We start from the raw sequence: 14,208 nt of genomic DNA on the forward strand, positions 1-14,208 counted from the left end.
ACTTTGTCTACTAACACATATTGGCCTAATGGATTTGATATTTTAATTACAAATTCGGTAGATTCTATGGGCATGTTCATACTTGGCATCAATCTCATGTAAACATAGGAATGGGTCGAACCTAGAGCAATCAAAGCAATAACACTAGTGTCATAAAGAGAAAATGTACTCGTAATCACATCGGGGAAGGATGCCTCTTCGTGAGCGCGAATAGCATAAGTCCTTGTGGGTGCTCTAACATCTGATCTAGCTGCTGAGTCTCTAAACATACCCTTGTTACTTGCTCCAACCCCCAGATTCTTCTGTGGTCTGCCTTTAGTGGGAGCATTTACTGATCTTGTACTCGGTATTACTTCTCTTTTAACTATTTCAGGACAATCTCGAATAAACTGGTCTAGTGCACCGCATCTGAAACAAGCATTTTCATTTGCTTGGCACTCACCGAGATGACATCTACCACATTGAGCACACTCTGGTCTAGGTGGTCAAGTACTACCCACACTTGCGACTGTAGTAGTCTGAGCTCTTGAACCCACAAATCTTCTACCTCTGTTTTGGCTAGGATACCCGGCTGAAAAATTCGATCTAATAGAGAGCTCTCTAGGCCTCTTGGATTTAGACTGAAATGATCTGCTCATCTGTCTTTCCTTCATGTCTTGAACCTCAATTTCAGTTTTACCCTTTTATTTTTCTTTTAACAACTCATCTGCCTTACAGGCTCTTTCAACTAGGACAACAAACTTTTTTATCTCTAAAACGCCAACTGACAGTCGGATATCATCATTGAGCCCATCCTCAAATCTTTCACACATAATAGCCTCTGCAGATACATACTCTCAAGCATATTTGTTGAGTTTGACAAATTCACGTTCACACTCGGTTACAGTCATCTTACTCTGCTTTAACTCAATGAACTCTTTTCTTTTCTAGTCAATAAACCTCTGACTAATATACTTTTTACAGAACTCCTCCTGAAAGAAATCCCAAGTAACTCTTTCGTTTGGTACAACTGACATAAGAGTTTTCCACCAATGTTAAGCCGAATCTCTAAGGAGAAAGACAACACACTTCACGCATTCTTTAGGTGTACGGGATAACTCATCAAAGACTCTGATAGTATTCTTAAGCCAAAATTCTACTCTCTCTGCATCATCATCTTTAGTAGCCCAAAACTCTTCAGCCCCTTGTTTTATGATATTATCAACTGATGGCCTTTCTCTTATAACTGTACTTGTGATTGAGGGAACTACATAGGGAATCGGAGAACCATGAGGGGGTGGAGGTCTAACAGCCGGATTCATACGAACGAACTTGGCAAACCATTCATTCATAGCTTGGAAGAAGGCTTCTCGAGCACCTCCTCCCTGACTAACTATAACGGGCCTTTCACTACTATCTGGAGGAACCGTTCCTTTTACAGGATCGGGCGCATTACTCTCTACATCATCTGTACCAGCTCGTTCGGGATCCATAACTATAAAAGAAAAACATTTTAAAATCGTCAGGAGCCGTCACACTGTCAAAATACAAGTATGGCATGTATAGGTACACTTTTATTCATACTGAATATTTTGAGAACTGACTAAACTCTCACTCTGATACCAATAAATGTAACACCCCTTACCCGAGACCGTTGCCGGAGTCAAGCACAACGCATTATCTGACTTAACTTACTAGTTTGGAGCAAAAAAATTACTTTTAAAATTAATTCGCTCACGTTCAATCAATATGTCCCTAAAAAGAACCCTTGAGACCCTAAAACATGCAACAAAAATGGTTCAGGTCCAAACCAAGAACATTAAAATTTTTTTGAATACTTAAACAAATCAAAATAATTTATTTTACTATTCACAATAAAACTGTCCACCTGCGTAATAGTCACTAATTTAATTATAACTCAAGTTACGAAACTAAAAATTAATATTCGTAAGTTTTCCCTAAAACTAGACTCATATATATTCTTATCATAAAATTATAGTACAGTTTATTCGTTAAACTCTTCCCTATTTCAACTGTCGATGGTTCTAACCACTCTTTACTAAAAATCAATTATCTCATTGTACAAGCTTCATATGGTGCTTTTCTTATTTTTAATGAAAATAGACTCATTAAGGATTCTAGAAATATAAATTATAACTCATAATTCTTTCTGTACAATTTTAATGATTTCCTAAATTCGAATAGGGGACTTCAAAAACCATTCTAACCCTATCTCACTAAAATTTAAATATCTCAAAATATAAAATTCCTTCGCCTACACTGTTTCTTTTAGGTAAAAATAAACTTGATAAGATTTAATTCTATACCTCAATCACTCTCTAATTTCATTTCTACTATCCTTGGTGATTTTTCAAAATCACGTCACTGCTGCTGTCCAAAAACTGTTCTCTTGCAAATTTTTACTCTTTTATAATTTCTTTGTATTAGCTATCATTTAGGCATACATAACACCATAACATGTTCTTAAATAGTCATTTCAATAGCTAATCATTATCGAGTATTTCCATGCTATTGATTAGCCATATCATAAGAACACACTCACATAATGACTAAGTCCTTATACATGTCATAACTTAAAATATTTCAAATCACAAAATACCAAGATAGTCTGTTGATAGTGTGAAACGATCTCTGACATCCTTACGATCCTCGAATTGGCTTGACTATACCATAAAAATAAGGAAAATAAAGAGAAGTAAGCATAAAGCTTAGTAAGTTTACAAGTAAATAAATAACAACATTTTTTATAAATATTTATGCTCATAAATTATCATCATGTATCATGATCTTTACTTTCTTCTTTACTTAGTCTCTTACTTGTTTACTTACTTGATTACTTAAATAACTCATGATTATAACTTACTCCTCCCTTGCTGAAATTTTCTCCTCAACTGATAACTGATAACTCACCTGAATTTATTTATTGTGCTTTTACTTGAACTTTCTTTAACATAGTCTATTTATTAGCCCGTTGAACCACTTGGAATAGTAAGGATACCCGGGTCTCCTGTCTGATGATAACATGCGAAAGCCATGTCCCAGACATGTTCTTACGTGGGATGTTTCCTGTACTACCAATGCCATATCCCAGATATGGTCTTACATGGGAGTTCTCATATAGGTGCCCATGCCATGTCTTAGACATGATCTTACGGGGGACCTCTCATCTCCGTGCCAATGCCATGTCCCAGACATGGTCTTACAGGGGACATCTCATAACCTCAATAATGCCAATGCCATGTTCTAGACATGGTCTTACATGGGATCTCATTCCCTTAATGTCATGACATTTGTATCCGATACATTCCTAAGGTTTCAACGGGACTTTTTAACACCGATTCTCTATCATCTCATACTTGAGTCAACATTAAATAATTTCATGAAATAAGTACATAATTGTTGGAAAATAACACCTTAATAATAATTATTGAAATATTGCATTTATTTACCATAAACTTACCTCGGTACAAGATATGATTAAATCTAGCAACTTAGTCCTTAACCTTTTTCTTTCCCCGTTCTAACTCTGAATTTCATTCCTCCTGATCTATAATAGCAAATTTAGCTTCTTTAATAATCACATTCATCAAGTCCTTGACTCGAACTTTGACAAAATTATGATTCCCCCTAAACTTTTTCATATTTACACTTTTACCCCAAAGCTCGGAAATTAAACTTCATCCCTTATTCTTATGTTTTATAGCATACTGAACATCTTTCCCTTATATGGCAACATCAAATTCCCACTTTAACATTTACTTATGAACATTAGGTATTTTTATCGATTATGTCGTTTTACTCGTTTTCACTTAAAATCGCCTAGAAAAAGTTATTTAACATAATTTCAAGCTTCATATTCTACTATAAAACATCAAAATAAACATATTTCGAACCCTAACATGAATTAACGGTAGAATAAGCTAAACCTAGCTACAATGGCTCCAAAAACGTAAAAAAAAAAAACTTTAAAAGTAGGGCTTGGATGCACTTACTATGAGCTTGATAAAGTGATAAACCCTAGCTATGGTGTCCTTGAAGTTTTGGCCCTATGGAAGAATATGAGCACATTTTGCCATCTTTTTCCCTTTTAATTCTTTTTATTACCAAATGACTAAAATGCCCTTCATTAAAACTTTAGTTATTTTTATCTATGCATGCCCATTTTTGTCCATAAAAATCTAATGGCCTAATTACCATTTAAGGACCGCTACTTCAATTATGCACTTCCATTAAATCCTTTATCATCTAAAATTCATATTTACCCACTTTTGCAATTAAACCCTAATATGCAATTGAGACACAATCGTTGAAATTTCTTATCGGTATTCTAACACATGCATCCAATCAATCAGTAAATCATAAAAATTAATCACAATAAACTTTTCTATCTCAGATTCGTGGTTTTGCAACCACTGTTCCGTTTAGGCCCTATTTCGAGATTTTACATTTTGTGACACAAATATCTGTCTGTTTTAGTGGTTAAGTGTTCTGGGAGTGTTTGGGAGGTCCTAAGTTCAGGCCTTAGCTTGGGCAAATTTATGTTCATAAATGAATAAACCCCTATCTCTAATCAGTAGGCTTATAAATAAATGTTGGTGAAATATGTCAGAATGGGTCTGCTGGTCTAGTGGATAAGTAGAGTGGCAAAGTGCTGGTGGTCTTGAGTTCGAGTCCTAGTATGTGCAGGGGGTGTTTTATTTTGCTGCTTGTGTCGGGTGGGTGTTCTAGTTTAGCTGAAATGTTAAAGAGTTTGAGTGGAATTTGAATTAGGTGGTTGAGGAAGGGGTAGACGGTTTTGGGAGAGGACTAAGGGATACGGTGAGAAAATTAAGGAGTGAGGAGTTTGAGAGCATTCAAACTATAGTTGCAAGTTCGGCTTTCTCCTAACTCTTTCATTTTTGACAATTTGCCATTTGTTGTTTTGTTTCCTCATTACCGAAATTTTCTTTTTGGTTTTTGAAAGTTCTCTGCCAAAACTTCTGCTAGTTTTTCTTCCTTGTCGATTTCCTTTTCTATGCTTATTGTGCTGATTTTGTTCTTATTGCTTTCTGCCGAATTAGTGTTCTTATGGTTTCTCTCTTTTGGCTTTCCAAAATATTTACTCTTTGAAAAAAGGTAAGCAAACGTTCCCCTCTTCCCTTGGCCAAGTCTTCCCCCTCTTTTCATCCTTTCCTTTCATTTCTTTTTGTCGATTCTTTTTTTTCCCTTGCAGCTCATTACTTTTCCTGTGCTATCTTTCTAGTTATCAATCTCTACTTGCTGATAAGTTCTTGCACTTCGTAGTTGGTACTCTTCTCGCGTTGTTGGTAAGGGTCGATAGTATATTGTTATCTTGTTGCCTGATAAATCAATGCTTATCTGATTTTGGTTGGTGTTTAAGAGTTATTCGAGGGGTAGAGGATCATTTATTGGCAATTAAGTGGGCAAAACCTCCCTCTTTACTCGATTGAAGGTAACGTTGTTGCTAGTTAACGCTTGGTCAACTCGTGTGTTTTTGATTGAGTAAGGGTATAAGTGATTAATTAGTGATTGTTTGGTCAAATGTAGGTTTCAAAGGCTCGGGGTTTTCCTTCTCGCCGAATAGAAACCAGGTGTGTAAACACAACTCTGAAAACATGAATCTACGAAAAGTCAAAAAATGTGATTATCGATGCTACACCGGCGTGCGGTCGCTCATGTGGTAGGCCATGTGATTGAACATGGGTGTGTGATCGACGAGGCTGGCTATGTGCGATTCATAGGCTGGGCCGAATTGGGCCTATGGGCCTTACGGGCGCGTGGCCTACACTCACGTGAACCACACGGGCATGTGGGAATATTGGGCCAGGCCGTGAGATCCACACGGCCAATGCCATTTTGGGCCATGTGGGCTATACGGGCGTGTGGGCCCACATGGGCATGCAACATGGGTCGTGGGCCTATTTTCACTATTTGACTGCTAAGGTTACATAGGTCGACCGAGTCGACTGTGGACCTACTGTAGGGTCAATAAGCTTACCTAAACCTTAAATTGACTGAAATAACTGTATGACTGATACAATTATGCTTGTTATTAAGCATGATGATGTCCCACTGGTTTTATACTGTATGCCCTGATTTTATGCACGATATTATGTTTTAGCATGTCATATATGTATATTGCATTGCATTGGGGTGGGGTTATATTGTTCGGAGGAAGTGTACTGAAAGGCCTCATGCCTAAATTCCTGGCAGCTCAGCTACAAACTGCTGTCTAATGCCTCGTTCGGTACTTTTTGAAGTGTAGGGATAGGTGGGTTGATTATATTCCCACATGGAGTGTAGGGTTGGACGGAGTTGCAGTGTAGAGGCTGGCTGGGTAGGATTTGATACTGCATATCTATTATTATACTGAGTATTGATACTGTAGTGGGCCAAGGCCCAAATGCATGAATGCTTCTATATTATAGTGGGCTAAGGCCCTAACTGAAACTGAAATTGTTACTGAAATGGGCTTAGGCCCAGACTATAATTGCATAGTGTCTGCTTCTTTATGTGGGGATTACACATTGAGTTTTCATAAACTCACCCTTCTCATTCATATGTTCAGGTAATCCCCAGACTTAGGCAGATCGGAGCGGCGGAGGACTCAGCGATGGCCACACAACTCCTTTTTACTATTCGTATTTAATTAGGATTATTTCTTTTAAAAAATAAGCTTTATTTGGGGTATTTTTCTATAATAATGGCCGCTATGAGTTTTTGCTTAAAATTTAGATTTTATACTACTTTATGTTTTATATCTATTAGAGGTAGATAAAACATGGGTTTTTAAAAGAAATGCATGTGTTTTAGCAAAATACCCTCAAGGACACAAACTGTTTTAAAAAGCTTCTGCAATGTATAATAAAAAACACAATTTTAGGATTAATAAAAGATAACGACGAGATCTAAACGGAAAATGTTTTAAGCAAAGTTACGATTTTTCAACACGAGCATCGGTTTTCAAACACATTATCATGTGACATTGCCAGATTCAGCCATAATGTCCAGGTCGGGTTTGGGGTGTTACACTGGCATTATGCTAAAAAGCTACTAAGCATCAGGATACGCCTCTATGATGGAAACCAATGCAGGGATGTTAATGATTTTGTAGTGAGAAAAGCCTCCTAATTCCAAGATTTTCTTCCATTCCGCCTCTGTTCTCTCCTTAGCATTGATATGTGCAAACATTACGAGGTCCATCACAAATCCAATATCATCAAACACTCCACTTCCATCTTCTTTCAAAATTATTTAAAAAATTATCACTTTTCCATTATCTCTTGGTATTGCTTTCTTACAATTCCTTAATATTTTTATTCATTCCTCAGCAGTCCAATCATGCAATATCCACTGCAAATAAAAAACATACAAAAAAAATTAATAACTAGTTATTTTCTTATCATTAATATTACTTCAAATATGTTGTTAACTATTCTAAATAGTGCTAAAACTTAATTAAAATTCCATGGCATGATATTAATCTTCTATTACTATTAAGTTGATTCGGCAACCAACAAAAACATATGATTTGCAACCTAAAAGTAATTTTCTTAACATTTTCTCCGTTACTTAATTTTTAATTAAAATCATCCAAAAAAAAAACCCTTATGGATATAGCATTATATTTTTCCCTTTTTTATGGAACTTTCCTCACCTTGTGGCCTCCTGTCATGTTTGGTTATTTTTTTATTGAACAAAATTATTTTCTTTATTTAAATCTTTCAAGGATTATAAATTTATAATCTCTCACTTTTAAACAAAATTAATTGGTTTAAACCAAACATATCTATATCTATACTACGTTAACTTTCTCTATAACAATCTTATTTTTCCGTCAAGGTTTTGTTTGTTATAAAGTGGGGTTGTGATACACTTATAACATGTTGTTATAAAAGATAATTGTTATAAACCTACAATAGAATTCATATAATGAATTTCTATCAAAGAAAGAAAGTGAGAATTATATTTAAAAAGGAAGGTGAGGATCAAATCAACAAAATTAAAAGATGTATAGCAAATGCATGCATTATTATTTTTGTGCACCTTTTATTTTAGATTCTTCCACATGATTAATTATGAAGTTCACCATCAACAAGTTCAGTTAATTAATATGAACTATCAATTTAAATTAATTAATTTATCATGAGTTATTAAATTCACTGATTGATTTATAAGCTTATGATGTTCCAAATTAATAGTAGAATATTTAATTAATTAAGAAACTTAATTGTTTATTGAATTCATATATTTACTTCCACTCATTAAATATTATTTTATTTAATAAAATATGATTAATAAATTTTTCATCTGAAATTTAAACATTTTATTAATATAATAATTTAGTTGAGATCTTTTTATTTAATGAATTATAATCAATAAGCTTATTTATATGAAATATTTATAATTTTACTTAAAATTTTAAGTAATTTGTTGTTATAAAAATTAATTTAATAGAAAATGCTCTTCTACCGTGATTGTTGTTGTTCTAGAAATTATCGATTTTGATAGATACTCAAACATTACAGTAAAATGTTGTTATAGCGGTCAACTTCATTCCACCTATAACGTTTTTTTTCAATTTATATACTATTTTAGACATTATTTTATTTTAAAATTTTGTATTTTAGAGAGACAGGAGTGTCATGTAATTTAAAATAATTCATATTTAATCCGACTTTTTATTAATTTTTATTTTAAAAAATGTATTTAAATCAAGATATCGGTGTATGGTAACTCGCTACTAGTTTTGGTATTTATTTTTTAGTTGCTGAGGAAAAATATTAAAATTTTATTTTATTATTTGATTATAAATTATATATTTTGTAATATTCCTGTAAATTAATTATATTTTATTAATTAATTATTTCAATTTTAAATTATTTATTTAAAGTTATTGATTTGCATGTTTATTTTATTTTAAAAATAAATAATATTTAATATACCGTCAATGCATGAGTCTCATGCATCATCAATAAATAATATGATATTTTATCATAAAATAAAATAAAAATAATAGAAAGACCTATAAATAATAATTTTATTTAAATATAATTAATATTATTAATTATAAATGCTAATAACAATAGAGTTCTGAGCTTAGGATTTTAACATTTATTTATAATTATTTACTTTTAATTATATTTAAATAAACTTATTAATATTTATTTATAAACCTTTTATTATTTTATTTTATTCAATAATGATAATAAAATTCATATACTCACAATACATCAAATGTTCTACCTTTTAAAATTTAATTCAAATATTAACTCACAAATTTATTTAAAATTTAAGCTTGATCTTAAACAATTTTTATAAATTTTATTTTTTAAAATTCTTTAAAAAAGCGGGCCCTATCTCAAGCTTTTTTTCATAGCTAAATGACATACAATGACTTCTGCGAACATGACATCTTAGTCATATTTTAAATTTAATTATAGAATATTCTCGTTATTATCAATGCATGAGGACGTAGGTTTAAATACGTTGAAGCGTATTATCCTCCTATTTATAGGTGGCGAGGGGTTATGGGTAATTCTAAGTATTATATCAACAAGAATAGATATAATCAGAACCTATAATGAGATTGTTCAAAAAAACTGCAGACGATTTTAATTACCTTCACCTTATAAGATTAACAAATCATTTCAATTATTATAAAAATATTTTACTATTTTATGGTCTAAGTTTAATTTTATTCATGTAGAGGGTAATATTCATATAAAGCCTTTTTTAAGGTAAAAGATAAAAAAATTTTATGTAGTCTATAATACAACAATCTCTATGGTATTTTTACTAGAATTGGACAACTTTGATTTTTATACCTTGAATCGTGTATTTTCACTCTCACAATTACAAGAGATAAAAACAATAATTGTATTTCCGCAGTTACAATATTTGTAAAAATTTTCTTGATGCTATACTCTATGAAAAACGAATTTAAATTCATGATTTAAATAAGTACCTTCATAATGATTGCATCGGTAATTGGAATGGCATGAAACATGTCACCACCAATATGGGAGACCTCCATTGTATGCCGGTGCCGACGAGACGACATGCGGCAAATCAAAGTTAACACCTTTGATCTGTGGATATAATTTGACGATCTCTAATATTAAGCCTCATGTCCCACCTCCGACATCAACCAACGATCCAATGGAGTTGAACCATTGTTTGTAACTTGACAGGATTGCACTGGTAATGAACTTGGATGTACAAGCCAGGCCATCATTAAAAAGCTTGTTGAAATCAAGATTCCTTGATGCTAATCCCATATCTCACACCCATGAGCTTTCTTGAAGGCAACGCCACCTTCTTTCACGCACTGACTGAAGTAATGCTAAGGAGCCATTTGCCATAGATGATTCTCCATTAGTACCATGGGCGTCAGGGATTGCTCCGAGTCATGTAGAAGCCATCTCGATGAGTGAGTTAAGTTTGCTCTGAGTCATGTAGAAGCCATCTCGATGAGTGAGTTAAGTCGTACAAGGGATCTCCACCGTCTGAAGGAGGGCGGATAGTGAAAATCTTTCTACGAACAAGCAATCTCATTATGCGAGCACGGGTGGTGATATCTAGCGAAGTAAGGCTGTCATTAATGCATGAAGCTATTTGCGATAAAGTGGCGGCGCCACCATTAGGGTGTATTATGTCAGCTATGCGGAGCTCCTCGGCAGACTTAAGCGCCATGGAATCTGCGAAGCTGTACAGGTAACACTATATCTCTACTTGCCCTTGTCGCATTGCTTCATCTAAAAGCCCCTTTGGATACCAACGCACAGCAGTGCGTTGAATTTTTTCCTCTTTATTATCAACTTGATCACTTTGGAGTGGTGAGATGACCTTTGGATGGCAAGGCTTCCAACACAGTGAGGGAATTCTCTCGCCTTTGGGCGACCTTAAGTCGATGGTGATAAAAGCATCAATTGGGTGTAGCTGGGGCAATAGATATTTTTAGAAGACAATAATACCCTTACTTTAATTTATTAATTTACCATTTTATCCTTAGATGTTAAATTAATTTCTTTCTCAATCTTATTTGTTTTCAGATTTGGGAACAAAACAGCAAAAATTTCCCCTCGTTCTTGCTGGTTTCTCCCTTGTTTACTGGTTTGTCCCTCGTTTTTGCTAGTTTCTCCCCTCTTTTTTGCTTTGTTCTTGGTTGTGGGAGCTTAGGATATTCTGTTTCCTCAATCAAACTAACAAGTTAGAGATATCTTGTGTTTTTTCCCTTTATTTTCTCATGCTCAACATTTACCCTTTTTCTCAATTAACAGGGGAAGTCTACATTTGGAAGGTTGGTTAAAAAGTGTTATTCTTCCTTCAATGTGAGATGGTTTACTGTCACTCACTGTTATTATTGTTGTTATTGTTATTGCTTTTCTTTTGAGTAGTCTGGTTCAAAATGATATACTAACCTTATCCCATAGGCAGCAACATTTTATCTTTTGATCTTTGGACCTATAATTTAGCATGGTTTACAGTAATATTATTACTAACTATAATTTTAAGTCATACACAATGAAATTACCTAAACATCTAAACTCAAAAACATTATCAAACCGAATTTCCAAGGCTATTAACACTTGCTTAAGGAAAGAAAAAACACAAACAAATGCATGTAATTATTCCCGATAACGATCAAATCATACAATAGATTCAAAGTTAGAACGAAAAAAAAAGTGAAAGGAAGTCGAAAATAGTACCTCAAAGGAACTAGGATAGGAGTCATACCCCTGAAAGGGAAGAGGAAATACATCATTACCTCGGTGCTGGATAAACCTCGCAATGAATCTGTAAGTCCAGCTCCTGTTTGAAAATTGAAGAAACAAGGGATAAAAATATTTATCAGGCTAAAATGAAATTTTCTATGGCAGCTCTTAGATATGTAATATTTTCTAAAAGAAATTTACTCCATACACAATTTGTTATTTTGTCAATGTAGGGACAACAAAGATGCACATTGTATGTGCGTACCTTCATCAGTTTTCAGAACCTCTTTTTTGAGTTTGTATTTAGCATCATAACCTGAGGTTAAGCCTAGAAGTAAAGTTCATTCTATGTGGTATCAAGGAAACATTTATATTGTCAAGCATAAAAGAACTTAACAAGACTTAGGAATAAAAAAATGCATATATTTAGGACTTGCTTAAATGTGCCCAATTGCTAATATCTATTACAGCATAAGCCAGTGATCAGTAAGATTCTAATTTTCTTCGAATTTAGTCCCAACTTTTATTGACATCTTTTTTAATTTGCATTAAAGGTTGTTGACTTTGTGACAATAACCCTCCTATGTTTCTAATGACCCTAACAAAAGATGGTGACTGGAAAAAGCACTAGGAAAACAATCTTTAATATCTTAATTATCTTATGGGCTGCTTCTAGAGTTCATCATCAAGGATTTTCTCCATCTCAGTCACGTCAAGTTAAGATTTGAAAGTTAACCAACTAGTCAAGCCTTCTCTCACTTTCTTGCAAGAATATGCAAATACCAATTCCAAATTTGTTTCTGTTGCATTTCATGGTCAAGAAAGGAATTAAAAATAGACGATTCATTAGTTTGGTTCAATCAATGAGGAATCATAGTTGGCTATTTCTCGATTTTTAATTGCCAGAGAGGAGACATGGAATTTTGCTTTAGCTCATGTACAATCAGAATTAATTCAGAATATGTCTAAGTCAGCTTACTAATTCTTTGTCTTTGTTTGCTCCTCACTTTGATTTTCCGAACAGCTTTTAAGTCATTTTCTCTAAAACCAAAAACCCTCAAAACCATCCTGACAAATAAGCTGAAGGATCACAACACTTACCTGTAAAATTTCCAGAAACAAATGCACGGGAGGCATCTCTGAATTTTCAACATACAGCAAAATTGAAATCAGTTTGCAAATTTGGAAATAAACTGAAAGGATGCAATTGGCACATGAAGATAGCCCAACAAGCTTTGTTAAGGGGGAATAATTGCATCAAAACTAGGAATTAAGTAAAGCTTCCGAAAGGTTTCATCAATAACATAAAGAACTTGAACAAGTAATAGCAACTAATAAGCAGAAACACAGTTCAGCATAAAATATTTATAAACATATACCTGAAAGGAAACAAATAGGATAATTAACATAAACTACTTGAAAGACCCAATTTCCTAGTAAAGAAAACAAACAAACCTTCCAGCGAAATGATTGTAACCTCCTCCAGCACCATAGTGAGATTTTTCCTTCTTAACTTCAAATACAGATCTAATCACAAAGTATTAAATTGGATTAGCATTTTAGAACATGTTCATATAATAATATGACGAATAAGGCAAAAGAAAGTACCCCAAAATTCCTAAGAGTATGGGTAATGAATCATCAGTTCCATTATATAGAGCCAATTCTTCAACAGTGAACAATTTTTGCATAAAATAAACCAATTCTTCAACAGTAAAGAAAACACCCTTGTTGCTGTTTCTGTTGTTGCTGCTGCTGCTGTTGGTATTGTTGATAATGGGAATGGGAATGGGAAATGGGAAATGGGAATTGGGAATGGAATGGGAATGGGAAATGGGAATGGGAATGGGAATGGGTATTGCATGGGAATGGGAAATGGGAGGAGAGAACGGTGGAAGAGGGGAATCGATGGAAGAGGGGAGATGGGAATGGGAAATAGGAGGAGGGCACGGTGGAATGGGAAATGGGAAATGGGAATGGGAAATGAGAATGGGTATTGCATGGGAATGGGAAATGGGAGAAGGATACGGTGGAAGAGGGGAATGATGGAAGAGGGGAGATGGGAGATGGGATTTCATTGTATTTAAAATTTTAAAAATAAAAAAATATATGTAATGGATTTTAAAAATAAAAAAAATACATGTATTGTATTTTAAAAATAAAAAAAATATGTAGTATATTTTAAAAATAGAAAATATATGTGGTGTATTCTAGAAATAAAAAATATATATGTAGTGTATTTTAAAATATATATATGTAGTGTATTTTAAAAGTAAAAAATATATGTAGTGTATTTTAAAATAAAAAAAATATGTAGTGTATTTTAAAAATAAAAATATATGTAGTGTATTTTAAAAATAAAATATATAAAAAAATATATGTAGTGTATTTTAAAAGTAAAAAATATATGTAGTGTATTTTAAAAATAAAAAATATATGTAGTGTATTATAAAAATAAAAAAAATATGTAGTATATTCGGCGTATTCGAAT

General features: G+C 33.3%; 1 protein-coding gene across 1 annotated transcript; it reads right to left on the reverse strand.

Moving 5' to 3' along the window:
- Positions 1 to 10,904: 10,904 nt before the first annotated feature.
- LOC105794884 (uncharacterized) lies at positions 10,905 to 13,795 on the reverse strand. Its single transcript, XM_052628947.1, has 5 exons — positions 13,326 to 13,795; positions 13,173 to 13,244; positions 12,819 to 12,856; positions 11,712 to 11,814; positions 10,905 to 10,941 (listed from the first exon to the last, which is right to left on the reverse strand). The coding sequence occupies exons 1-5, from the start codon at positions 13,793 to 13,795 to the stop codon at positions 10,905 to 10,907; spliced, it is 720 nt and encodes a 239-aa protein (XP_052484907.1).
- Positions 13,796 to 14,208: the final 413 nt, after the last annotated feature.

The sequence above is a fragment of the Gossypium raimondii genome, chromosome 3 (genome assembly GCF_025698545.1).
Source record: "Gossypium raimondii isolate GPD5lz chromosome 3, ASM2569854v1, whole genome shotgun sequence".
Lineage (NCBI taxonomy): Eukaryota > Viridiplantae > Streptophyta > Magnoliopsida > Malvales > Malvaceae > Gossypium > Gossypium raimondii.

Coding starts and splice junctions, on each gene's coding strand:
- LOC105794884 (XM_052628947.1), bottom strand. CDS start 13,795: ATGAAATCCCATCTCCCATCTCCCCTCTTCCATCATTCCCCTCTTCCA. Junction 13,245..13,325: donor ATACTCTTAGGAATTTTGGG/GTACTTTCTTTT, acceptor CTTTGTGATTAG/ATCTGTATTTGAAGTTAAGA. Junction 11,815..12,818: donor TGTTTCTGGAAATTTTACAG/GTAAGTGTTGTG, acceptor ATTTTCAAACAG/GAGCTGGACTTACAGATTCA.